This window comes from Leptodactylus fuscus, chromosome 3 (genome assembly GCF_031893055.1).
Source record: "Leptodactylus fuscus isolate aLepFus1 chromosome 3, aLepFus1.hap2, whole genome shotgun sequence".
Classification (NCBI taxonomy): Eukaryota; Metazoa; Chordata; class Amphibia; order Anura; family Leptodactylidae; genus Leptodactylus; species Leptodactylus fuscus.
In genome coordinates this window covers 231,161,564-231,188,294 of record NC_134267.1, presented here as the reverse complement: position 1 = coordinate 231,188,294, position 26,731 = coordinate 231,161,564, and the positions used below count along the sequence as shown (strand labels likewise).

The window sequence follows — 26,731 nt, the reverse complement described above, 5'->3', positions numbered from 1 at the left end:
AAGTTAGGCTCAGTTTATTTTGTCATTTAATGCTTTAAATATAAATTAAAACATCCCCCAAAATCCATCTACATCCCCACATCATCAGTGATAGGCGAGGACAGGAGTGACACATGTACAGCCCACTGTCACCACCTCCGTCTCCAGTCTATAGGAGAAGCTGCAGCCTTTCTGCTCCCGACGTAGGACCAGCGCCTCCTGCTGGATGGGGTAGGAGATCAGCTCTGGATTGTCATGGCCATCAACGTCTACACAAGAGAAAGTGAGACAATTGGCCTCCGAAATCACAAAGGGGAATCTGTTGGGATCTGTGTTGAGACTGAAAAGAAAAACACAAAGTATGAGAGAAAATCTATTACAGCCGGTAGATTTCTATCATAACCAATGCATATTATTCACATCAGCACAGGTCAGTACTTCTCTCTATATGTCCTGTATGGTCCTGAGGCTGTTTTTGGATGAGGGACAGTAACTGAGCAGATTCTCCTCTACTCCCTATGTGTATGGCAACTAGTCTTCACTCAGTGAGGACATCAAAATGGACCTCAAAGCATGCAAAAGACTTCTGGAAGTTTACAAAAACTATTCAGCAATGCTTCTGATGGGATAAGACATTACCTGTATTCCCAGGGGGATAGTGAGCGGGAATTAATGTCCTCCATCTGCACCAAACTGTCCAGGTAGTTGGTGTCAATGAGACTAATGTCCACTGCCATAGAGGTCGGCAGGCGCCGGTTCCTTCTTCCAGGACATCTCCCTTTGGCCTCTAGGGGGGGCTCTTCATCCCTAGATCCTTCCTGAGTATTAATGTGGGACAAATACCCCTCTGGTAGAAAGGCCGATGAGCAGACGGACACCAGGAGAGTCACCTGAGCAAAGGACAAAGATGGGGACAACATGGAGAATAACATGGAGAATTGACCAACTGTTGGACTAAGGAAATTCTACTAAAGTCACCTTTAGTCCATATAAAGGAACACTGGGATACTCACAAGTATGAGGGATGTTCTTGTAAGGACCATTCTGCTTCTCCTGCTGGGTGCGCGCTATATCCCAGTAGATCTGCTCCTCTACTTCTCACATCCCAGTCCTTCTCTCTATTTATACTGGTTGTTGCTCCCGGTGGAGTCTCCATCTCAGGAAACAGAAATGTCCAAAGAGTTTCTGTAAGTTCCAGTCTTGTCTGTGAGCAGTGTGACCTGTGGACTGTCCAGCTCTACCCTGTTATGTCAGATAATAAGAGAGAAACCAGTGTAAGATCTCCAGGACTTCCCCAAATGGAGGCCATCATTTATCAGGACTCTCACCGCTTATCATGGAGCTCAGAGATAACAGCACATGGTAATGACTGTCTACAATGGCTCCTAATAGAAGTATGACCTGGTTTTATTTATATGTATCAAAGTCTAATCTGAATCTGTTCCCATTCCCCTTCCTTCTGTGCTCATTGTTGCCCCTTGTTGAGCAATGAGATCTCTATAAGGGTAAGTCCAAATGGCGGTAAGTTCACACGAAGCGGAATTTCTCTTAATCTTCCATAACCATTCTTTGGCCGCAGTTTAACCGTGATGGGATTCTGATGCAGGGCATTGCCATTACATTTTGTCTTTCCGGCCGAGAGTCTGAAGTCGCAGAATCCATCGCTGAATGTGTTGGGGAATCCGCGCGAGGTCGAGCAGGATGTTTTTTTTCAGCCTCATGGTGCGATTTCTCCCATTGCGGGATCCTTCATACTCAATGTAGGCCTAAAATCCACAAACTCCTTACATTTACTATACAGTTACAACTATGATCTCCTGTTTATACTTCAAGTTTAATCCATTGAATTGGTAAAGAGAAAATTCCAGTTCTTTATGCTTTACAATTCAATGTCCTAAACCAATTTCCAATCTGATATTCACCTTGTATGAAATGACTATTATACAGACCTACTAACATTTATGGTGTAGTAGTTCATTAGTGGAACAAAAAGCACTTGGGGTAAAATAGAAACTTCCTATTTAGCTGCTTTCCATCTCTTCTGTTCCGGTCTCACTTGTCTCCTCCTTACTCCTTCTCCTTATGTTGATCAGTGATCTGTACACAGAGATGTAACTTGAGGGTCCTGGGCCTCAAAAAGGTAAAATCTGTATTGGGCCCCCATTTATTATGTGCTATCTATAATATTAGTGGCTTCATATGTTATAGACAGGACTTTGCATGCCCCATGCCTTTCTATCATTACCTACCAGTATGTTGTACCATTTAGTTCTAGTGGTGCCCCCTTTAGTAGTCTTGAGTGTTACACAGAGTCACACACCTAATATTCTACTGACAAATAAGCCCCAAAAAACATAATCCCGAGATAATCCCAGAACGTCATCTACTTCTCATATTATGACTCTTCTTATCTCTATGGGTGCAGATAACCAGGAGAGGATTATTACTGTGTCCGCTCTTCTTCTGGTTAATCAATAGTTAAGAGATTCCATAGCCGGAGATGTTCCCGATCTGTAAATTCTACCAATATTTTTGATACATTCCCTAAATATTACAATTGTGACACCAAAAATATATTAACTCATTGAAACCAGAATATTAGGATATGAGTATTTCAGGAAGTCCCAGAGACATCTGTGTCCCTTATATAATGGGGCCTGGAGTCAGCGTCACAGTACAGTCCACCAGCAGAGCCTCACCAGAGCACATCTATGGGAACAATGGCCGCCCACTGGGGAACATCAATGGTAAGTGTAATTGAACATTGATTTCCTATTATTGCCCATGGTTTTCTTAAGACGTTGAGATGTTGATACTTCTCTCTTACATATGATATAAATTCTCCTCAGGTTCTTTCCACATGGCTTCTTCTGAGCCTCAGCTCTTACATCCATGGATTAGAAGTGCAGAGACCGGGTACAGATGGGTGGGATGTCCCTCCAGTGTCCGGGGGTGATTGTCCATTCCCACCAGACACCACATTTCCACCACGTGTGAAGGTTGAGATGAAGGTCGGCAGTGGGAGTTCTGTACAGTTTATGGCGGACAGTGTGAGGAGCCGCTCAATGTCTCCATGGGAATACAGGTAAATATACAAGAATAGGGAGTAATAAGAGTCTGTTCACATCTGTGCTGTGATTTATATCATAAATGGAAACTAGAGATGAGCGAGTAGTGTTCAATCGAATACTATGGTATTCGAATACTTGTACTCGATCGAATACTACTAGCTATTCGCAGTAAATATTCGATTCAGAGCCAGCGTTGATTGGTTGATTGATTTTAGACTCCGCCTCCTCACAGACGAGCCTCTAGCAGAACCAGTGTTGATTGGCCGAATGCCGTACACTGTATAGCATTCGGCCAATCAACAATGGTTCTGCCGGAGGCTCGTCTGTGAGGAGGCGGAGTCTAAAATTGGACCACAGCAGTCTCTATTGTGGTCTGATTTTAGACTACACCTCCTCACAGATGAGACTCCGGCAGGACCAGCGTTGATTGACCGAATACTGTACACTGGCCAATCAACGCTGGTCAATTCATTCCTATCAGAAAAAGTAAGCTCCCTCGTAACAGCAAGCTGCCAGCTCTACTGACTAGCAAGGACGAGTCTGCGGCAAATCAAGTCTGGTTCTGCAGCAGGCTCGTCCTTGCTAGTCAGGAGATCTGGCAGTTTGCTGTTACCAGGGAGCTTACTTTTTATCTGCGCAACTGTAAGCGCTGTTCAGTTAAAGCGAACGCACCCCATAGACTATAATAACTGCACAGCGCTCCTCCTAAACACTCTCCTCTGCTATTCCTGGACTTGGTGACTCTCCTTTAGTAGAATAGTGGTTTCCCCTGAAATGAGTATTTTTTCCCATAGGCTATAATGGGATTTGATATACGATCGAGTAGTCGAATATTGAGACTCTACTTGAAACGATTATTGAATCTCGAATATTTCACTGTTCGCTCATCTCTAGTTATGTTCTATAGTCTCATATTCCATAAACCTCATTAAAAACCACCGAGGTGCTATACGTGACAGTCCCTCTACATTGTACGAGTTTAGGATCTTGGGTGTAACCTTGATAGCCATTTCATCTATGTCTTTTTTGTTTATATAATCACATTTGTTCATCTCCTTCCACCAGTACCAACGTGGACAATAACAGATTCCCTGTGGTCATCCATGAGGCCAGATGTCTCCACCACGGCTGTATGGACTCTGAGGGGAAGGTGGACCTCAGCATGAACTCAGTCCCCATCAGACAGGAGATCCTGGTCCTGCGTCGTGAGATGAGAGGATGTGTCCCCGGCTATAAGCTGGACAAGCAGCTAGTCACCGTGGGCTGTACCTGTGTCCGGCCCATCATCCAATACCTCCGATAAGAGGAGCCTCAGGTCTCTTGTCGTCCGATCATTTTATTCTAGAATTTATCTTTATCGTTTATATATTTATTATTTATATATTTTATGGAAATTTTCCGCATATTTATAAGAATATATTTTTTGTAAATTTCTTTATTTATTGGATACATTATATTATTTATATATTTATATGTAATGTCAGATACTATGCGGATATTATATAAAAGCATTAAAAATATTTATGTACCTTATGGGCCTTATGTGCGCTGACTCAACTTTACAAAGGACCGTGTACTTTTTGGGTTCTGCATGGAGACGTCCTATAAAAGTGTTATCCAGGAGTAGATATTGAGGCTGTATCCTTAGGCTAGGTCACCAATCTCTAATCAATGTGGATGCTGGGTGTTGGAACCCAAGTGAATGGGAGCTGAGCTGCAATAGCGCAGCTTGGCCACTACACAAGGAATGGCGCTGTCCACTTCCAGCTCTGTACACTATGTACATGTGGCACCCACTGCGGTTGATCCATTAGTGTTGGCCCCCACCAATCTGATATCGATGCATAAAATGTACTGGGAAAACTGGAAAATATTTCCATTCAGAGCTGTTGAATCTGTGGAGCGACCATGTAATAAATTCTATTCCATGATGTATTTGGTATTGTGTAACAACCCTTACAATAAAATAACACGATGGGGCGGATTTAGTAAGACTGGTATATCATGTGACAGTCTTAACAAAGGCCCTGACTGGCCCACAGAACAAGTTAGGAGGAGTCTTCGGGCTTATGAAGAGGATCCGGAGATTCCTCTTATAAGTGAGTTATAATGAATATGTCGGCCTGAGGCGCCCACACCCCGGCCTGCTCCAATCCATCCACATTTGTACAATGTAGTGAGCAAGCAAGATTTGGGGTTGTGGCGCATGTTTAGCACAAGACATGGCCTTTTGTTGGCCACAATTACAGTCTTGGGTCTAATGCGTCTATCAGTCTGGGTGGACTCTTCTCTTGAAGTTGATGATCCTCCACATATTCTCCATTGGGTTGATTTGGCTACTCCAGGACATTCACGTTGTTCTCATTGTTAGAGATGAGCGAACAGTGTTCTATCGAACTCATGTTCAATCGGATATTAGGCTGTTCGGCATGTTCGAATCGAATCGAACACCGCGTGGTAAAGTGCGCCATTACTCGATTCCCCTCCCACCTTCCCTGGCGCCTTTTTTGCTCCAATATCAGCGCAGGGTAGGTGGGACAGGAACTACGACACCGGTGACGTTGAAAAAAGTAGGCAAAACCCATTGGCTGCCGAAAACATGTGACCTCTAATTTAAAAGAACAGCGACGCCCAGGTTCGCGTCATTCTGAGCTTGCAATTCACCGAGGACGGAGGTTTCCGTCCAGCTAGCTAGGGCTTAGATTCTGGGTAGGCAGGGACAGGCTAGGATAGGAAGGAGAAGACAACCAACAGTTCTTATAAGAGCTAAATTCCAGGGAGAAGCTTGTCAGTGTAACGTGGCACTGACGGGCTCAATCGCCGCAACCCAGCTTTCCCAGGATCCTGAATGGAATACACTGACAGTGTATTCCCGTATACCCTATATATACCCCCAATACCCGTTCCAACGGTGTGCCCCCCCACCTTCACCCCAGAAATACACTGCAAGTCCCCTAGCAATAGAATTGGGGCTATATACACCCACTATTTTTGCTACTGCCATATAGTGCCATTGTCTGACTGGGAATTCAAAGAATATATTGGGGTTACGTGCACCCACAATTTTTGCTACTGGTATATAGTGCCATTGTCTGACTGGGAATTCAAAGAATATATTGGGGTTACAAATACCCTCATTTCTTGCTACTGCCATATAGTGCCAGTTTCTGACTGGTAATTCAAAGAATATATTGGGGTTACGTGCACCCACAATTTTTGCTACTGGTATATAGTGCCATTGTCTGACTGGGAATTCAAAGAATATATTGGGGTTACAAATACCCTCATTTCTTGCTACTGCCATATAGTGCCAGTTTCTGACTGGTAATTCAAAGAATATATTGGGGTTACGTGCACCCACAATTTTTGCTACTGGTATATAGTGCCATTGTCTGACTGGGAATTCAAAGAATATATTGGAGTTACAAATACCCTCATTTCTTGCTACTGGTATATAGTGCCATTGTCTGACTGGGAATTCAAAGAATATATTGGGGTTACAAATACCCTCATTTCTTGCTACTGGTATATAGTGCCATTGTCTGACTGGGAATTCAAAGAATATATTGGGGTTATAAATACCCTCATTTCTTGCTACTGCCATATAGTGCCAGTTTCTGACTGGTAATTCAAAGAATATATTGGGGTTATAAATACCCTCATTTCTTGCTACTGGTATATAGTGCCATTGTCTGACTGGGAATTCATAGAATATATTGGGGTTACAAATACCCTCATTTCTTGCTACTGCCATATAGTGCCAGTTTCTGACTGGTAACTCAAAGAATATATTGGGGTTACGTGCACCCACAATTTTTGCTACTGGTATATAGTGCCATTGTCTGACTGAGAATTCAAAGAATATATTGGGGTTATAAATACCCTCATTTCTTGCTACTGGTATATAGTGCCATTGTCTGACTGGGAATTCAAAGAATATATTGGGGTTACAAATACCCTCATTTCTTGCTACTGCCATATAGTGCCAGTTTCTGACTGGTAATTCAAAGAATATATTGGGGTTACGTGCACCCACAATTTTTGCTACTGGTATATAGTGCCATTGTCTGACTGGGAATTCAAAGAATATATTGGGGTTACAAATACCCTCATTTCTTGCTACTGGTATATAGTGCCATTGTCTGACTGGGAATTCAAAGAATATATTGGGGTTATAAATACCCTCATTTCTTGCTACTGGTATATAGTGCCATTGTCTGACTGGGAATTCAAAGAATATATTGGGGTTACAAATACCCTCATTTCTTGCTACTGCCATATAGTGCCAGTTTCTGACTGGTAATTCAAAGAATATATTGGGGTTACGTGCACCCACAATTTTTGCTACTGGTATATAGTGCCATTGTCTGACTGGGAATTCAAAGAATATATTGGAGTTACAAATACCCTCATTTCTTGCTACTGGTATATAGTGCCATTGTCTGACTGGGAATTCAAAGAATATATTGGGGTTACAAATACCCTCATTTCTTGCTACTGGTATATAGTGCCATTGTCTGACTGGGAATTCAAAGAATATATTGGGGTTATAAATACCCTCATTTCTTGCTACTGGTATATAGTGCCATTGTCTGACTGGGAATTCAAAGAATATATTGGGGTTACAAATACCCTCATTTCTTGCTACTGCCATATAGTGCCAGTTTCTGACTGGTAATTCAAAGAATATATTGGGGTTACGTGCACCCACAATTTTTGCTACTGGTATATAGTGCCATTGTCTGACTGGGAATTCAAAGAATATATTGGGGTTACAAATACCCTCATTTCTTGCTACTGGTATATAGTGCCATTGTCTGACTGGGAATTCAAAGAATATATTGGGGTTATAAATACCCTCATTTCTTGCTACTGGTATATAGTGCCATTGTCTGACTGGGAATTCAAAGAATATATTGGGGTTACAAATACCCTCATTTCTTGCTACTGCCATATAGTGCCAGTTTCTGACTGGTAATTCAAAGAATATATTGGGGTTACGTGCACCCACAATTTTTGCTACTGGTATATAGTGCCATTGTCTGACTGGGAATTCAAAGAATATATTGGAGTTACAAATACCCTCATTTCTTGCTACTGGTATATAGTGCCATTGTCTGACTGGGAATTCAAAGAATATATTGGGGTTACAAATACCCTCATTTCTTGCTACTGGTATATAGTGCCATTGTCTGACTGGGAATTCAAAGAATATATTGGGGTTATAAATACCCTCATTTCTTGCTACTGCCATATAGTGCCAGTTTCTGACTGGTAATTCAAAGAATATATTGGGGTTACGTGCACCCACAATTTTTGCTACTGGTATATAGTGCCATTGTCTGACTGGGAATTCAAAGAATATATTGGGGTTACAAATACCCTCATTTCTTGCTACTGGTATATAGTGCCATTGTCTGACTGGGAATTCAAAGAATATATTGGGGTTACAAATACCCTCATTTCTTGCTACTGGTATATAGTGCCATTGTCTGACTGGGAATTCAAAGAATATATTGGGGTTATAAATACCCTCATTTCTTGCTACTGCCATATAGTGCCAGTTTCTGACTGGTAATTCAAAGAATATATTAGGGTTATAAATACCCTCATTTCTTGCTACTGGTATATAGTGCCATTGTCTGACTGGGAATACAAAGAATATATTGGGGTTACGTGCACCCACAATTTTTGCTACTGGTATATAGTGCCAATTTCTAACTGGGAATTCAAAATGCGCAAGGCTCCCGGAAAGGGACGTGGACGAGGCCGTGGGCGAGGTCGGGGGAATGGTTCTGGGGAGCAAGGTAGCAGTGAAGCCACAGGGCGTCCCGTGCCTACTCCTGTGGGGCAGCAAGCATTGCGCCACTCCACAGTGCCAGGGTTGCTTGCCACATTAACTAAACTGCAGGGTACAAACCTTAGTAGGCCCGAGAACCAGGAACAGGTCTTGCAATGGCTGTCAGAGAACACTTACAGCACATTGTCCAGCAGCCAGTCAGACTCTGCCTCCTCTCCTCCTATTACCCAACAGTCTTGTCCTCCTTCCTCCCAAAATTCCCAAGCTTCACAGAACAATAACCCCAACTGTCCCTGCTCCCCAGAGCTGTTCTCCGCTCCTTTCATTGTCCCTCAACCTGCCTCTCCACGTCACGATTCCACGAACCTAACAGAGGAGCATCTGTGTCCAGATGCTCAAACACTAGAGTCTCCTCCATCTCTGTTCGATTTGGTGGTGGATGACCAGCAACCCACCCTCATCGACGATGATGTGACGCAGTTGCCGTCAGGGCATCCAGTTGACCGGCGCATTGTGCGGGAGGAGGAGATGAGACAGGAGTTGGAAGAGGAAGTGGTGGATGATGAGGACACTGACCCGACCTGGACAGGGGGGATGTCAAGCGGGGAAAGTAGTGTGGATGTTGAGGCAGGTGCAGCACCAAAAAGGGTAGCTAGAGGCAGAGGCAGAGGTCAGCAGCTTAGACGAAGCCAGGCCACACCCGGAATCTCCCAAGATGTTCCAGTTCGTACCCAGCCCCGAAAAACTCCCACCTCGAGGGCACGTTTCTCGAAGGTGTGGAGTTTTTTCAAGGAATGCGCCGAGGACAGATATAGTGTTGTCTGCACAATTTGCCTCTCGAAATTGATTAGGGGCTCTGAGAAGAGCAACCTGTCCACCACTTCAATGCGCCGTCACTTGGAATCCAAGCACTGGAATCAGTGGCAGGCAGCAACGGCAGGACAAAGGCCGCCTGCCGTTCACGCCACTGCCTCTGCCACTGCCTCTGCCTCTGCCACTGCCACTGCTGACTGTGCTGGCGATGCACTCCAGAGGACGAGCCAGGACACCACTTCATCTGCCTCCGCCACTTTGTTGACTTCTCCCTCATCCTCCCCTGTTCCTGTCTTATCTCCTTCTCCTGCACCATCAAAGGCACCATCAGGCGCTTCTTTACAACAACCCACCATCTCTCAGACATTGGAGCGGCGGCAGAAATACACTGCTAACCACCCACACGCGCAAGCCTTGAACGCCAACATCGCTAAACTGCTGGCCCAGGAGATGTTGGCGTTCCGGCTTGTTGAAACTCCCGCCTTCCTGGACCTGATGGCAACTGCGGCACCTCGCTATGCCGTCCCTAGCCGTCACTACTTCTCCCGGTGTGCCGTCCCCGCCTTGCACCAGCACGTGTCACTCAACATCAGGCGGGCCCTTAGTTCCGCGCTTTGCACAAAGGTCCACTTGACCACCGACGCGTGGACAAGTGCATGCGGACAGGGACGCTACATTTCACTGACGGCACACTGGGTGAATGTAGTTGAGGCTGGGACTGCTTCCCAAACTGGCCCGGTGTACCTCGTCTCCCCGCCTAACATTCCTGGCAGGGACACGAGAAGAACACCCCCCTCCTCCTCCTCCGCCACCGCCTCCTCCTCCGCCATCGCCTCCTCCTCCGCTGTTAGATTGACCCCAGCTACGAGTTGGAAACGTTGCAGCACTGGCGTTGGTAGACGTCAGCAGGCTGTGCTGAAGCTGATCAGCTTGGGGGACAGACAGCACACTGCCTCCGAGGTGAGGGATGCCCTCCTCGATGAGACGGCAATATGGTTTGAGCCGCTGCACCTGGGCCCAGGCATGGTCGTTTGTGATAACGGCCGGAACCTGGTAGCAGCTCTGGAGCTTGCCGGACTCCAACATGTTCCATGCCTGGCCCACGTCTTCAACCTAGTGGTGCAACGTTTCCTAAAGAGCTACCCCAATGTTCCAGAGCTACTGGTGAAAGTGCGGCGCATGTGCGCCCACTTTCGCAAGTCGACAGTAGCCGCTGCTAGCTTAAAATCTCTCCAGCAACGCCTGCATGTGCCATAACACCGGCTTTTGTGCGACGTCCCCACACGCTGGAACTCAACGTTTCAGATGTTGAATATTGTGGTTGAGCAGCAGAGACCTTTGATGGAATACCAGCTACAAAACCCTAGGGTGCCACAAAGTCAGCTGCCTCAGTTTCACATCCATGAGTGGCCATGGATGAGAGACCTTTGTGACATCCTACGGGTCTTTGAGGAGTCCACAAGGAGGGTGAGCTCTGAGGATGCGATGGTGAGCCTTACAATCCCGCTCTTGTGTGTTCTGAGAGAATCCCTGATTGACATCAGGGATAACTCAGATCACACAGAGGAGTTAGGGATAGCATCCGATCCGTCACAGCTGGAGAGTAGGTCCACACATCTGTCCGCTTCACTGCGTTTAATGGAGGAGGAGGAGGAGGAGGAGGAGGAAGAAGAGTTGTCCGATGATGTGATGGTGATACAGGAGGCTTCCGGGCAACTTCGAATCGTCCCATTGTTGCAGCGCGGATGGGTAGACATGGAGGATGAGGAGGAAATGGAGATTGAACTTTCCAGTGGGGCCAGAGGAGTCATGCCAACTAACACTGTGGCAGACATGGCTGAGTTCATGTTGGGGTGCTTTACAACCGACAAGCGTATTGTCAAAATCATGGAGGACAACCAGTACTGGATCTTTGCTATCCTTGACCCCCGGTATAAAAACAACATCTCGTCTTTTATTCCGGTAGAGGGGAGGGCCAATCGCATCAATGCTTGCCACAGGCAATTGGTGCAGAATATGATGGAGATGTTTCCAGCATGTGACGTTGGCGGCAGGGAGGGCAGTTCCTCCAGTAGGCAACCAAGTTCTCACCGGTCCACACAAACGAGGGGCACACTGTCTAAGGTCTGGGACACCTTGATGGCACCCCCTCGCCAAAGTGCCGCCACGGAGGGTCCTAGTGTCACCAGGCGTGAGAAGTATAGGCGCATGTTGCGGGAATACCTTTCCGACCACAGCCCTGTCCTCTCCGACCCCTCTGCGCCCTACACGTATTGGGTGTCGAAGTTGGACCTGTGGCTTGAACTTGCCCTATATGCCTTGGAGGTGCTGTCCTGTCCTGCCACCAGCGTCCTATCTGAGAGGGTGTTCAGTGCAGCCGGTGGCATCATCACTGACAAGCGCACCCGTCTGTCAGCTGAGAGTGCCGACCGGCTCACTTTGATAAAAATGAACCACCACTGGATAGAGCCTTCATTCTTGTGCCCACCTGTGTAAAGCACCCCAACATGAAACTCCATGTCTGTACTCAACCTCTCCAATTCCTCCGCATCCTCATACTCATCCACCATAAGCGTTACACAATTCTGCTAATACTAGGCTCCCTCCACCCTGATTTCCCCCAACTCTGCTGGTTAGAGGCTCCCTCCACCCTGATTTCCACCAACTCTGCTGGTTAGAGGCTCCCTCCACCCTGCTTTCCCACAACTCTGCTGGTTAGAGGCTCCCTCCACCCTGCTTTCCCACAACTCTGCTGGTTAGAGGCTCCCTCCACCCTGCTTTCCCACAACTCTGCTGGTTAGAGGCTCCCTCCACCCTGATTTCCACCAACTCTGCTGGTTAGAGGCTCCCTCCACCCTGCTTTCCCACAACTCTGCTGGTTAGAGGCTCCCTCCACCCTGATTTCCACCAACTCTGCTGGTTAGAGGCTCCCTCCACCATGAATTGGTCCAAACTGGGCTGTTTAGCGGCTCCCTCCACCATGAATTGATCCAAACTGGGGTTTTTAGAGGCTCCCTCCACCATGAATTGGTCCAAACTGGGCTGTTTAGAGGCTCCCTCCACCATGAATTGGTCCAAACTGGGGTTTTTAGAGGCTCCCTCCACCATGAATTGGTCCAAACTGGGCTGGTTAGAGGCTCCCTCCACCATGAATTTGCCCAAACTGGGCTGTTTAGAGGCTCCCTCCACCATGAATTTGCCCAAACTGGCCTGTTTAGAGGCTCCCTCCACCATGAATTGGTCCAAACTGGGGTTTTTAGAGGCTCTCTCCACCATGAATTGGTCCAAACTGGGCTGTTTAGAGGCTCCCTCCATCATGAATTGGTCCAAACTGGGGTTTTTAGAGGCTCCCTCCACCATGAATTGGTCCAAACTGGGCTGGTTAGAGGCTCCCTCCACCATGAATTTGCCCAAACTGGGCTGTTTAGAGGCTCCCTCCACCATGAATTGGTCCAAACTGGGGTTTTTAGAGGCTCCCTCCACCATGAATTGGTCCAAACTGGGCTGTTTAGAGGCTCCCTCCACCATGAATTGGTCCAAACTGGGGTTTTTAGAGGCTCCCTCCACCATGAATTGGTCCAAACTGGGGTTTTTAGAGGCTCCCTCCACCATGAATTTGCCCAAACTGGGCTGTTTAGAGGCTCCCTCCACCATGAATTTGCCCAAACTGAGCTGTTTAGAGGCTCCCTCCACCATGAATTGGTCCAAACTGGGGTTTTTAGAGGCTCCCTCCACCATGAATTGGTCCAAACTGGGGGTTTTTAGAGGCTCCCTCCACCATGAATTTGCCCAAACTGGGCTGTTTAGAGGCTCCCTCCACCATGAATTTGCCCAAACTGAGCTGTTTAGAGGCTCCCTCCACCATGAATTGGTCCAAACTGGGGTTTTTAGAGGTTCCCTCCACCATGAATTGGTCCAAACTGGGGGTTTTTAGAGGCTCCCTCCACCATGAATTTGCCCAAACTGGGCTGTTTAGAGGCTCCCTCCATCATGAATTGGTCCAAACTGGGGTTTTTAGAGGCTCCCTCCACCATGAATTGGTCCAAACTGGGGTTTTTAGAGGCTCCCTCCACCATGAATTGGTCCAAACTGGGGTTTTTAGAGGCTCCCTCCACCATGAATTTGCCCAAACTGGGCTGGTTAGAGGCTCCCTCCACCATGAATTTGCCCAAACTGGGCTGTTTAGAGGCTCCCTCCACCATGAATTGGTCCAAACTGGGGTTTTTAGAGGCTCCCTCCACCATGAATTGGTCCAAACTGGGGGTTTTTAGAGGCTCCCTCCACCATGAATTTGCCCAAACTGGGCTGTTTAGAGGCTCCCTCCACCATGAATTGGTCCAAACTGGGGTTTTTAGAGGCTCCCTCCACCATGAATTGGTCCAAACTGGGCTGGTTAGAGGTTCCCTCCACCATGAATTTGCCCAAACTGGGCTGTTTAGAGGCTCCCTCCACCATGAATTTGCCCAAACTGGCCTGTTTAGAGGCTCCCTCCACCATGAATTGGTCCAAACTGGGGTTTTTAGAGGCTCTCTCCACCATGAATTGGTCCAAACTGGGCTGTTTAGAGGCTCCCTCCATCATGAATTGGTCCAAACTGGGGTTTTTAGAGGCTCCCTCCACCATGAATTGGTCCAAACTGGGCTGGTTAGAGGCTCCCTCCACCATGAATTTGCCCAAACTGGGCTGTTTAGAGGCTCCCTCCACCATGAATTGGTCCAAACTGGGGTTTTTAGAGGCTCCCTCCACCATGAATTGGTCCAAACTGGGCTGTTTAGAGGCTCCCTCCACCATGAATTGGTCCAAACTGGGGTTTTTAGAGGCTCCCTCCACCATGAATTGGTCCAAACTGGGGTTTTTAGAGGCTCCCTCCACCATGAATTTGCCCAAACTGGGCTGTTTAGAGGCTCCCTCCACCATGAATTTGCCCAAACTGAGCTGTTTAGAGGCTCCCTCCACCATGAATTGGTCCAAACTGGGGTTTTTAGAGGCTCCCTCCACCATGAATTGGTCCAAACTGGGGTTTTTTAGAGGCTCCCTCCACCATGAATTTGCCCAAACTGGGCTGTTTAGAGGCTCCCTCCACCATGAATTTGCCCAAACTGAGCTGTTTAGAGGCTCCCTCCACCATGAATTGGTCCAAACTGGGGTTTTTAGAGGTTCCCTCCACCATGAATTGGTCCAAACTGGGGGTTTTTAGAGGCTCCCTCCACCATGAATTTGCCCAAACTGGGCTGTTTAGAGGCTCCCTCCATCATGAATTGGTCCAAACTGGGGTTTTTAGAGGCTCCCTCCACCATGAATTGGTCCAAACTGGGGTTTTTAGAGGCTCCCTCCACCATGAATTGGTCCAAACTGGGGTTTTTAGAGGCTCCCTCCACCATGAATTGGTCCAAACTGGGGGTTTTTAGAGGCTCCCTCCACCATGAATTTGCCCAAACTGGGCTGTTTAGAGGCTCCCTCCACCATGAATTTGCCCAAACTGAGCTGTTTAGAGGCTCCCTCCACCATGAATTGGTCCAAACTGGGGTTTTTAGAGGTTCCCTCCACCATGAATTGGTCCAAACTGGGGGTTTTTAGAGGCTCCCTCCACCATGAATTTGCCCAAACTGGGCTGTTTAGAGGCTCCCTCCATCATGAATTGGTCCAAACTGGGGTTTTTAGAGGCTCCCTCCACCATGAATTGGTCCAAACTGGGGTTTTTAGAGGCTCCCTCCACCATGAATTGGTCCAAACTGGGGTTTTTAGAGGCTCCCTCCACCATGAATTTGCCCAAACTGGGCTGGTTAGAGGCTCCCTCCACCATGAATTTGCCCAAACTGGGCTGTTTAGAGGCTCCCTCCACCATGAATTGGTCCAAACTGGGGTTTTTAGAGGCTCCCTCCACCATGAATTGGTCCAAACTGGGGGTTTTTAGAGGCTCCCTCCACCATGAATTTGCCCAAACTGGGCTGTTTAGAGGCTCCCTCCACCATGAATTGGTCCAAACTGGGGTTTTTAGAGGCTCCCTCCACCATGAATTGGTCCAAACTGGGCTGGTTAGAGGCTCCCTCCACCATGAATTTGCCCAAACTGGGCTGTTTAGAGGCTCCCTCCACCATGAATTTGCCCAAACTGGCCTGTTTAGAGGCTCCCTCCACCATGAATTGGTCCAAACTGGGGTTTTTAGAGGCTCTCTCCACCATGAATTGGTCCAAACTGGGCTGTTTAGAGGCTCCCTCCATCATGAATTGGTCCAAACTGGGGTTTTTAGAGGCTCCCTCCACCATGAATTGGTCCAAACTGGGCTGGTTAGAGGCTCCCTCCACCATGAATTTGCCCAAACTGGGCTGTTTAGAGGCTCCCTCCACCATGAATTGGTCCAAACTGGGGTTTTTAGAGGCTCCCTCCACCATGAATTGGTCCAAACTGGGCTGTTTAGAGGCTCCCTCCACCATGAATTGGTCCAAACTGGGGTTTTTAGAGGCTCCCTCCACCATGAATTGGTCCAAACTGGGGTTTTTAGAGGCTCCCTCCACCATGAATTTGCCCAAACTGGGCTGTTTAGAGGCTCCCTCCACCATGAATTTGCCCAAACTGAGCTGTTTAGAGGCTCCCTCCACCATGAATTGGTCCAAACTGGGGTTTTTAGAGGCTCCCTCCACCATGAATTGGTCCAAACTGGGGTTTTTTAGAGGCTCCCTCCACCATGAATTTGCCCAAACTGGGCTGTTTAGAGGCTCCCTCCACCATGAATTTGCCCAAACTGAGCTGTTTAGAGGCTCCCTCCACCATGAATTGGTCCAAACTGGGGTTTTTAGAGGTTCCCTCCACCATGAATTGGTCCAAACTGGGGGTTTTTAGAGGCTCCCTCCACCATGAATTTGCCCAAACTGGGCTGTTTAGAGGCTCCCTCCATCATGAATTGGTCCAAACTGGGGTTTTTAGAGGCTCCCTCCACCATGAATTGGTCCAAACTGGGGTTTTTAGAGGCTCCCTCCACCATGAATTGGTCCAAACTGGGGTTTTTAGAGGCTCCCTCCACCATGAATTTGCCCAAACTGGGCTGTTTAGAGGCTACCTCCACCATGAATTTGCCCAAACTGAGCTGTTTAGAGGCTCCCTCCACCATGAATTGGTCCAAACTGGGGTTTTTAGAGGCTCCCTCCACCATGAATTGGTCCAAACTGGGGTTTTTAGAGGCTCCCTCCACCATGAATTTGCCCAAACTGGGCTGTTTAGAGGCTCCCTCCACCATGAATTTGCCCAAACTGGGCTGTTTAGAGGCTCCCTCCACCATGAATTTGCCCAAACTGAGCTGTTTAGAGGCTCCCTCCACCATGAATTGGTCCAAACTGGGGTTTTTAGAGGTTCCCTCCACCATGAATTGGTCCAAACTGGGGGTTTTTAGAGGCTCCCTCCACCATGAATTTGCCCAAACTGGGCTGTTTAGAGGCTCCCTCCATCATGAATTGGTCCAAACTGGGGTTTTTAGAGGCTCCCTCCACCATGAATTGGTCCAAACTGGGGTTTTTAGAGGCTCCCTCCACCATGAATTGGTCCAAACTGGGGTTTTTAGAGGCTCCCTCCACCATGAATTTGCCCAAACTGGGCTGTTTAGAGGCTACCTCCACCATGAATTTGCCCAAACTGAGCTGTTTAGAGGCTCCCTCCACCATGAATTGGTCCAAACTGGGGTTTTTAGAGGCTCCCTCCACCATGAATTGGTCCAAACTGGGGTTTTTAGAGGCTCCCTCCACCATGAATTTGCCCAAACTGGGCTGTTTAGAGGCTCCCTCCACCATGAATTTGCCCAAACTGGGCTGTTTAGAGGCTCCCTCCACCATGAATTGGTCCAAACTGGGGTTTTTAGAGGCTCCCTCCACCATGAATTGGTCCAAACTGGGCTGTTTAGAGGCTCCCTCCACCATGAATTTGCCCAAACTGGGCTGTTTAGAGGCTCCCTCCACCATGAATTTGCCCAAACTGGGCTGGTTAGAGGCTCCCTCCACCATGAATTGGTCCAAACTGGGGTTTTTAGAGGCTCCCTCCACCATGAATTGGTCCAAACTGGGGTTTTTAGAGGCTCCCTCCACCATGAATTGGTCCAAACTGGGGTTTTTAGAGGCTCCCTCCACCATGAATTTGCCCAAACTGGGCTGTTTAGAGGCTCCCTCCACCATGAATTTGCCCAAACTGGGCTGTTTAGAGGCTCCCTCCACCATGAATTAGTCCAAACTGGGGTTTTTAGAGGCTCCCTCCACCATGAATTGGTCCAAACTGGGGTTTTTAGAGGCTCCCTCCACCATGAATTTGCCCAAACTGGGCTGTTTAGAGGCTCCCTCCACCATGAATTTGCCCAAACTGGGCTGTTTAGAGGCTCCCTCCACCATGAATTGGTCCAAACTGGGGTTTTTAGAGGCTCCCTCCACCATGAATTGGTCCAAACTGGGGTTTTTTAGAGGCTCCCTCCACCATGAATTTGCCCAAACTGGGCTGTTTAGAGGCTCCCTCCACCATGAATTAGTCCAAACTGGGGTTTTTAGAGGCTCCCTCCACCATGAATTGGTCCAAACTGGGGTTTTTAGAGGCTCCCTCCACCATGAATTTGCCCAAACTGGGCTGTTTAGAGGCTCCCTCCACCATGAATTTGCCCAAACTCTGCTGCTAAGAGGCTCCCTCCACCATGAATTGGTCCAAACTGGGGTTTTTAGAGGCTCCCTCCACCATAAATTGGTCCAAACTGGGGTTTTTAGAGGCTCCCTCCACCATGAATTGGTCCAAACTGGGTTTTTTAGAGGCTCCCTCCACCATGAATTGGTCCAAACTGGGGTTTTTAGAGGCTCCCTCCACCATGAATTTGCCCAAACTCTGCTGGTTAGAGGCTCAATCCACCCTGATTTTCAAAACAAATGTTGGTGCCAACCTCAACTTACTACAAGGGCCAAATTCACTGCTGGTGACAAGCTCTCCTCACTGCAAGTGCCAAATACACATGTTTCAAGGTGTTTTCCTACTGTCAGAGAGGTGGTATTGAGTGTGTAAAGTGTGTAGTTGTTAGGCTGTGATGTTGGGGTAATAGAGGGTCTTTGGTGTGTTAGATGCCCCCAGACATGCTTCCCCTGCTGTCCCAGTGTCATTCCAGAGGTGTTGGCATCATTTCCTGGGGTGTCATAGTGGACTTGGTGACCCTCCAGACACGGATTTGGGTTTCCCCCTTAACGAGTATATGTTCCCCATAGACTATAATGGGGTTCGAAACCCGTTCGAACACACGAACATTGAGCGGCTGTTCGAATCGAATTTCGAACCTCGAACATTTTAGTGTTCGCTCATCTCTACTCGTTGTCATTATTTCACTAGAAGATACATCTGCTCACAAGCTGCAGTTCTCCTGTAGACTCTCCAAAGATCTTGGTATGTCTTGATATGGAGAACATGTTGACCCCACCACCTTCTCTTACTGTAGTGGTGAGATGTGCTTTGCTGGTGGACATTGATGGACACGGCATTTTATGATGGCCAAAACCCTTTTTCTAGATTCCTTATAGAGTCTTCGTTTATGAAATTTCCTCCATATTGTCCATGTAATAAGCTCAGAACTGCCAAGATTATGTCTCCAGTGCCCAACTTTCACCACCAGGCGAGGGCCATAATCTATGCCATATAGGGATCTGTGCTTTAAGGGATTTTGGTGATGGAGTGAAACTTACAAGTCCCTGGTGGTTTAGTCCCACAGACATTAACCCCTTCCCGACATGCGCCATAATAGTACGGCGCGTGTCGGGTCTGTAACTATGGCGACCGCCCGGGAGCCGGGCGGCCGTCATAGCCGCCGGGTGTCTACTGCTTTAAGCAGTAGACAACCGGCTCTAATGCCTCCGATCGGTCCCCGGACCGATCGGAGGCATTAACCCCTCCGGCGCTGCTGTCAAAGGCGCCGGAGGCGCCATCTTCCCGGCGGCACATGGGCGTCGCCATTTTGGCAGGGATCGCCAGCTCCTGGAGCATGCTCTAGGGCCGACCCCCCATTGCCATGACAGCCGGGAGCCTTGTTAAGGGCTCCCAGCCGGTCTGCAAATTCTCTCTTTTGCAGGCTGGTCTATGCAGCCTGCAAAAGAGATGATGATTTTTTGCAATGCATTGCAATGCATTAGCATTGTAATGCATTGCATTAGTGATCAGACCCCCTGGGGTTCAACACCCCTAGGGGGTCTAATAAATGCAAAAAAAAAATAAAAAAAAAGTAAAAAAAAAATATAAAAAAATATAAAAAGTATTAAAAGTTCAAATCACCCCCCTTTCCCTAGAACAAATATAAAAGTAGTTAAAACTGTGAAACACATACATGTTAGGTATCCCTGTGTCCGAAATCGCCCGCTCTACAAATCTATAAAATTATTTTTCCTGTTCGGTAAACGCCGTAGCAGGAAAAATAGTCAAAAGTGCCAAACCGCCGTTTTTTCACTGTTTTAATTCTGATAAAAATTTGAATAAAAAGTGATCAAAGCAAGAACATTTCCCGAAAATGGTAGAACTAAAAAGTACACCCGGCCCCGCAAAAAAATTCGCCCTATGCATCCCCGTACACCTATGTATAAAAAAGTTACGGCCGTCGGAATATGGCGACTTTCAGAAAAAAAATTTTTTAACACCGTTTTGGAATTTTTTTCAGGGGTCAAAATGTAAATAAAACCATATAAATTTGGTATCCCTGGAACCGTACCGAAACACAGAATATAGGACACATGTCATTTTGGCTGCACAGTGAACGCCGTAAAACCAAAGCCCGTAAGAAAGTCGCAGAAATGCATTTTTTCTTCAAATCCACCTCATTCTGAATTTTTTTCCTGCTTCCCAGTACATTATATAGAATAATTAATGGTGGCATCATGAAGAAAAAATTGTCCCGCAAAAATTAAGACCTCATATGACTCTGGGAGCGGAGAAATAAAAAAGTTATGGGGTTTAGAAGGAGGGGAGTCAAAAACGAAAAACGAAAATCAAAAAATGCCATCGGCGGGAAGGGGTTAAATAAAGTTTTCCTCATGATGGCCCAGAACCGCTTGCACATAGTTTGTACAAATGGAATCCCTATGGCTGAGAAGCAAACCTAGCGGAGGTAAGGGGGGGATGGGGGAGGAAGCAATGGCCCCCGGGCTCACTGACTCTGCACGGCCCAACCTGGGGCCATAAACACACCCACAATACTTTCAACTGTATTTCTAAAGACGACTGATACAGTTCAAATGTATGGTAGAGCAGTAGGCATCCAGCTTCCTGCTCTACCACTCTTTAAGCCACTTCAGGACTGCAGGCTTACAAAGCACCGAGGCCATGGACAAGACAGGCAGAGTGATGTCACAGCACTGCGCTTCCTTTGGTGAGACGCAGACATCTTGTGTATGGTCACGGTGCAGGACTTTCTGTCCGGTTTTAAAAAAACGGTTTCGTCACAGAGAGCCCAAAACGCTCACCGGCGCTCACGGCCGGACACGGTCTGACAGGTTTCCGTTTTCTGCCTGCAGAAGACGGAAACCTTTGAACAGAGACCAGACGCTGGTGTGAACCCAGCGGAAGGGGTCACTAGGGAGTTTTATATCAGGGGCATTAGGGGGGCAGTATTTATCACGGGAGGCATAATATAAGGGGGCAGATGTAGTAATATTGCATGTCCACTATGTAACAAATGATACAATGTAAACAGAGAAGGGGTCATCTTGCTTGTACAAGTGCTGTAGTCCCCATTAAATAGCTGATCAGCAGGGGTCCCGGGTGCCAGAACTACACTGATTATTTTTTTTTTATACTTGACCTGAAAACTCTTTTGGTTAGGAGGCACACAGGGATATTATTCATTCCCAGAGGAGGTTTATATGATATATTGTATAATTGGTGGTTGCAGCATGATCGAGAGTTTGTGTAGGTGAGGACAATGTCGATTGGGTGTCTGGAAAAGTGAGGAGCCAAAGATATCTGTGTTGCAAACTTTACAGGTCACAGCTAGAAGAAGTGGCCATGGCGGCCCAGATGGGAAATGTGAATGATCACAGTCCCAATGACGGTTCCCAAAATGTATTTTAAAATAACTAAACACAAAGTTATAGATCAGAATTTAGGTTCAGTTTATTTTCTCCTTTATAGAATAAATATATAATAACCCCCCCCAAAATACAAAACATTGGTATCCATAGACGTCCATCCATCTATATCAGTGATAGGCGAGGACAGGAGTGACACATGTACAGCCCACTGTCACCACCTCCGTCTCCAGTCTATAGGAGAAGCTGCAGCCTTTCTGCTCCTGACGTAGGACCAGCGCCTCCTGCTGGATGGGGTAGGAGATCAGCTCTGGATTGTCACGGCCATCAACGTCTACACAAGAGAACGTGAGACAATTGGCCTCGGACATCACAAAGGGGAATCTGTTGGGATCTGTTTTGAGACTGAAAAGAAAAACACAAAGTATAAGAGAAAATCTATTACAGCCGGTAGATTTCTATCCTATATAACGTCTTCCGCATGTTTCTTCAAGAGCTGTAGATGTAATAGATATGTTGGTTGTATTTTCCTGTACATTTTTTCTCTCCATCCTTTCTATGTGGGTGGGTTCTTCCTACTAGGTGTTCTCTGAGCCAATCAGATGTGTCCCCTGCTGCTCCGCCTCCTATCCCTCCCTGAGTAACTGCAGCTGCATCCCCCTGCTCTCCTCTGTTACTGGTTTAGTTGTCCTGTCCCATTTCTCCTCACTATATAGTGTGTATCTGTTTCTGCTTTTCTCCTCCCTGTCTCAGCTGAATGGCAATGATCGGAGTAAATACACTCAGGACTTTCAACCCGCATATTCCAGGATTTCGGTAATTGTGTCAGAGCTTGTACCCTCCGGTGGATCAATTCAACCTGACAATTACCGTATTCCTGCCATGTATTGTGAACATAGAGATCAGAAGAGCAAATCTATGCCAGCTAGATCCTGACATAGATTGGAGCTGTATTTTGCATCGGAAACTGTAAAGAAGACTAACTTACGGGGGAAATTTGTACATGCACCAAAAATTGCAACTTTGTAAAAGTAAAAGTTTTAGCAAGTTCCTCCCATTGTGTAAATAACATATCCAATGTGTGCAAATAAGGGCTTTGTATATATATGTGTCTCAATATGATGGTGATCTGGATGTGCATTATGTCCATATGGTATATAGGCGCAGTTGTTTGAATAGACATTATATAAACGAATACTACAGGCGATTGTACATAACTTTTCAGGCTATTTCCTTGCTCCAACTCCTGCTAAAATCATTTCTCTATCCATCTCTAGTCAGACTGCAAGTCATATAACTGATATAACTCGTGTCTATAGAAGTCTATGGAGAAGTGCAGGAAGTACAGGAGATAAAAAAAAAGAAATAAAGAAAGCCTTAGTGTGATGCTGGAGCTAAAAAGCAGCTTTTTATCCCAAAGCTTTCAAAACAAAGGCAATTTATTCCAAGTCAGTACTTCTCTCTATATGTCCTGCACGGTCCTAAGACTGTCTTTGAATGAGAAAGAGATAGCTATTGAGCAGATTCTCCTCTACTCATTTTGTGAAGTATATAGCAACAAGTCAAGTCAAGTAGTGATGGAGAATGCAAAAGATTTCTGGATATCTATACAAGCCTATAAAACTATTCAGCAATGCTTGTGATGGGGTTAGCGGTGACATTACCTGTATTCCCAGGGGGATAGTGAGCGGGAATTAATGTCCTCCATCTGCTCCAAACTGTCCAGGTAGTTGGTGTCAATGAGACTAATGTCCACTGCCATAGAGGTCGGCAGGCGCCGGTTCCTTCTTCCGGAACATCTCCCTTTGGCCTCTAGGGGGGGCTCTTCATCCCTAGATCCTTCCTGAGTATTAATGTGGGACAAATACCCCTCTGGTAGAAAGGCCGATGAGCAGACGGACACCAGGAGAGTCACCTGAGCAAAGGACAAAGATGGGGACAACATGGAGAATAACATGGAGAATTGACCAACTGTTGGACTAAGGAAATTCTACTAAAGTCACCTTTAGTCCATATAAATGAACACTGGGATACTCACAAGTATGAGGGATGTTCTTGTAAGGACCATTCTGCTTCTCCTGCTGGGTGCGCGCTATATCCCAGTAGATCTGCTCCTCTACTTCTCACATCCCAGTCCTTCTCTCTATTTATACTGGTTGTTGCTCCCGGTGGAGTCTCCATCTCAGGAAACAGAAATGTCCAAAGAGTTTCTGTAAGTTCCAGTGTTGTCTGTGAGCAGTGTGACCTGTGGACTGTCCAGCTCTACCCTGTTATGTCCGATAATAAGAGAGAAACCAGTGTAAGATCTCCAGGACTTCCCCAAATGGAGGCCATCATTTATCAGGACTCTCACTGCTTATCATGGAGCTCAGAGATAACAGCACATGGTAATGACTGTCTACAATGGCTCCTAATAGAAGTATCACCTGGTTTTATTTATATGTATCAAAGTCTAATCTGAATCTGTTCCAATTTTTCTTCCTCACGCGGGAAGTGCGTGTGCAAGCACACAGACCCCATTATAGTCTATGGGGTCCATGTGCTTTAACAGCACATCGCTTGTAGTTGCGATTGTATTCCGTCCAGGGGGTCTCCATGCGGACTCTCCCCAGATGGAATACATACGCTAGTGTGAACCAGAGGTTACATTGCTTTTTTCCTTTATATGACTTATATTCTGCATTTTCTAGCAGTTTTCCTCTCTGCAGTTCTCCCTGAGCTGCTGTGATGTTTGGCATAGACAGCATACAGTACGTAGAGGAGAACCTGCTCCATAACTCTCACTCACTAAGAAGCTGAGGCAGGGTCATATAGAACATATAGAGAAGTAATGACACTTGGGGGAAATAGAAACTTTTTTTATTTATCTGCTTGCATTTTCCCCTCTCTCACTCAGCTCAGTTCACCCCTCGCCCCTTTATGTTAGTTAGTGCCCTGTGCAGTATTTTCTATCCGTGCCCCCTCGCTTATTGTGTACTATATAGTGTTATTGGTGCCCCCTTTAGTAGTAATAAATGATATACTCAGTCACACACCATTATAGCCAACCCAAATTTTCTACTAACAAAAAAACTTTGCAAACTCTTGGGATAACCCTTTAAGTACATCAGATCCTAGGACGTCTTCCACTTCTCATACTTGTACAGTCCTATATGTTATTACAATCCGGCGCTCAGGTTTATGACTCTTCCTATCTCTATGGGTGCAGATAACCAGGAGAGGATTATTTCTGTGTCCGCTCTCCCTCTAGTTAATCAATAGCCAAGAGATTCCATAGCCGGAGATGTTCCCGATCTGTAAATTCTACCAATATTTATGAATAAATTAAAATTGAGTCACAACAAATTTCATTGAAACCAGAATATTAGGATATGAGTATTTCAGGAAATCCCAAGAACATCTGTGTCCCTTATATAATGGGGCCTGGAGTCAGCGTCACAGTCCAGTCCACCAGCAGAGCCTCACCAGAGCACATCTATGGGAACAATGGCCGCCCACTGGGGAACATCAATGGTAAGAGCAACAATCCCTATACAACACTGTCTACCAAAATAACTGCACTCCAAATGTATAATTTCCCATTGATTTCCCAATATTGTCCATGGTTTTCTTAGGACGTTGTTGAGTTGTGGAGATGTTGATGTTGATTCTTCTCTCTATAAATTCTCCTCAGGTTCTTTCCACATGGCTTCTTCTGAGCCTCAGCTCTTACATCCATGGATTAGAAGTGCAGAGACCGGGTACAGATGGGTGGGATGTCCCTCCAGTGTCCGGGGGTGATTGTCCATTCCCACCAGACACCACATTTCCACCACGTGTGAAGGTTGAGATGAAGGTCGGCAGTGGGAGTTCTGTACAGTTTATGGCGGACAGTGTGAGGAGCCGCTCAATGTCTCCATGGGAATACAGGTAAATATACAAGAATAGGGAGTAATAAGAGTCTGTTCTCTTCTAATCAGGATTGTAGCTGGAGGACTGATGTTGTTTTTGGCCTTGTTTCCTGGTGGCCAACATACCTTTCCACTTTTTCCATTGATTTAGATACAAGGTTATGGCAACTATCTACATATTTTCTTTGGTCAATGGATTCAATTTTGTATAATCACATTTGGTCATCTCCTTCCACCAGCTCCAACGTGGACAATACCAGATTCCCTGCGGTCATCAATGAGGCCAGATGTCTCCACCATGGCTGTATGGACTCTGAGGGGAATGTGGACCTCAGCATGAACTCAGTCCCCATCAGACAGGAGATCCTGGTCCTGCGTCGTGAGATGAGAGGATGTGTCCCCGTCTATAAGCTGGACAAGCAGCTAGTCACCGTGGGCTGTACCTGTGTCCGGCCCATCATCCAATACCTCCGATAAGAGGAGCCTCAGGTGTCAGGACTGCGGAGACGACCTTGTTCCTCATTCACGTTGTTGCTATTGCTGATTTGAGGCCAACGGGGGCCTAAGAATATTGAAGGGTCGCCCATTGTAACAAGTGTCCACAAAGCACTTCATTCCCTTTTTTATACTTTACATATTTGTTATTATTTATTATATTTTATGGGAATATTCTCTGTTATTTATATTAATATTTATTATATAAGATATTTTCTTCTGTATTATCGGCCGTTGTGTTACATTACACAATACACAGTATGCGATGGTCCAGGAGCTCCTGTCATCAGCTCTAGTCTTAGTTGATATTTATATTGTACAATTATTTTCTTTATTGTTCCAGCCCATGTAAAATAAAATCTTACTCTACTTTGTAACTACCGTTCTGTGTATACAGCTCTCCTGCAGACCTATGTGTCTCCATGGTTATAGGCTACAGATCCCACGTGTAGTCTGATCCTTCAGTCTTTCTCTTTTCCCTGTGCTACCTGCTACTTGGAAAACCAAATTGAGCCCACCTCGGTGATCAGGCGGTCAGATGTAAAAAAGACACTGTTTTGGTCTCTATTGTGTGAATGAGGACCTATGGATACATTTGACCTATGGTCTCCTACATTGTATAATGTCTCCATTACTGGCACCTATATAGTTTAATGTTTCCTCTAC

General features: G+C 46.5%; 2 protein-coding genes across 2 annotated transcripts; both read left to right on the top strand.

Moving 5' to 3' along the window:
- Positions 1-2,699: 2,699 nt before the first annotated feature.
- Positions 2,700-4,353, top strand: LOC142198600 (interleukin-17A-like). Its single transcript, XM_075269628.1, has 3 exons — positions 2,700-2,726; positions 2,829-3,064; positions 4,116-4,353. The coding sequence occupies exons 1-3, from the start codon at positions 2,700-2,702 to the stop codon at positions 4,351-4,353; spliced, it is 501 nt and encodes a 166-aa protein (XP_075125729.1).
- A 20,813-nt stretch (positions 4,354-25,166) lies between these two features.
- Positions 25,167-26,047, top strand: LOC142198599 (interleukin-17A-like). Its single transcript, XM_075269627.1, has 3 exons — positions 25,167-25,193; positions 25,354-25,589; positions 25,810-26,047. The coding sequence occupies exons 1-3, from the start codon at positions 25,167-25,169 to the stop codon at positions 26,045-26,047; spliced, it is 501 nt and encodes a 166-aa protein (XP_075125728.1).
- The last annotated feature ends 684 nt before the right edge of the window (positions 26,048-26,731 follow it).

What these genes read in the sequence shown, in the direction of transcription:
- LOC142198600 (XM_075269628.1), top strand. Translation starts at nt 2,700, where the DNA reads ATGGCCGCCCACTGGGGAACATCAATG. An exon ending in CCCACTGGGGAACATCAATG is followed by an intron (nt 2,727 to 2,828) that starts GTAAGTGTAATT and finishes AATTCTCCTCAG; the next exon opens with GTTCTTTCCACATGGCTTCT. An exon ending in ATGTCTCCATGGGAATACAG is followed by an intron (nt 3,065 to 4,115) that starts GTAAATATACAA and finishes TCCTTCCACCAG; the next exon opens with TACCAACGTGGACAATAACA.
- LOC142198599 (XM_075269627.1), top strand. Translation starts at nt 25,167, where the DNA reads ATGGCCGCCCACTGGGGAACATCAATG. An exon ending in CCCACTGGGGAACATCAATG is followed by an intron (nt 25,194 to 25,353) that starts GTAAGAGCAACA and finishes AATTCTCCTCAG; the next exon opens with GTTCTTTCCACATGGCTTCT. An exon ending in ATGTCTCCATGGGAATACAG is followed by an intron (nt 25,590 to 25,809) that starts GTAAATATACAA and finishes TCCTTCCACCAG; the next exon opens with CTCCAACGTGGACAATACCA.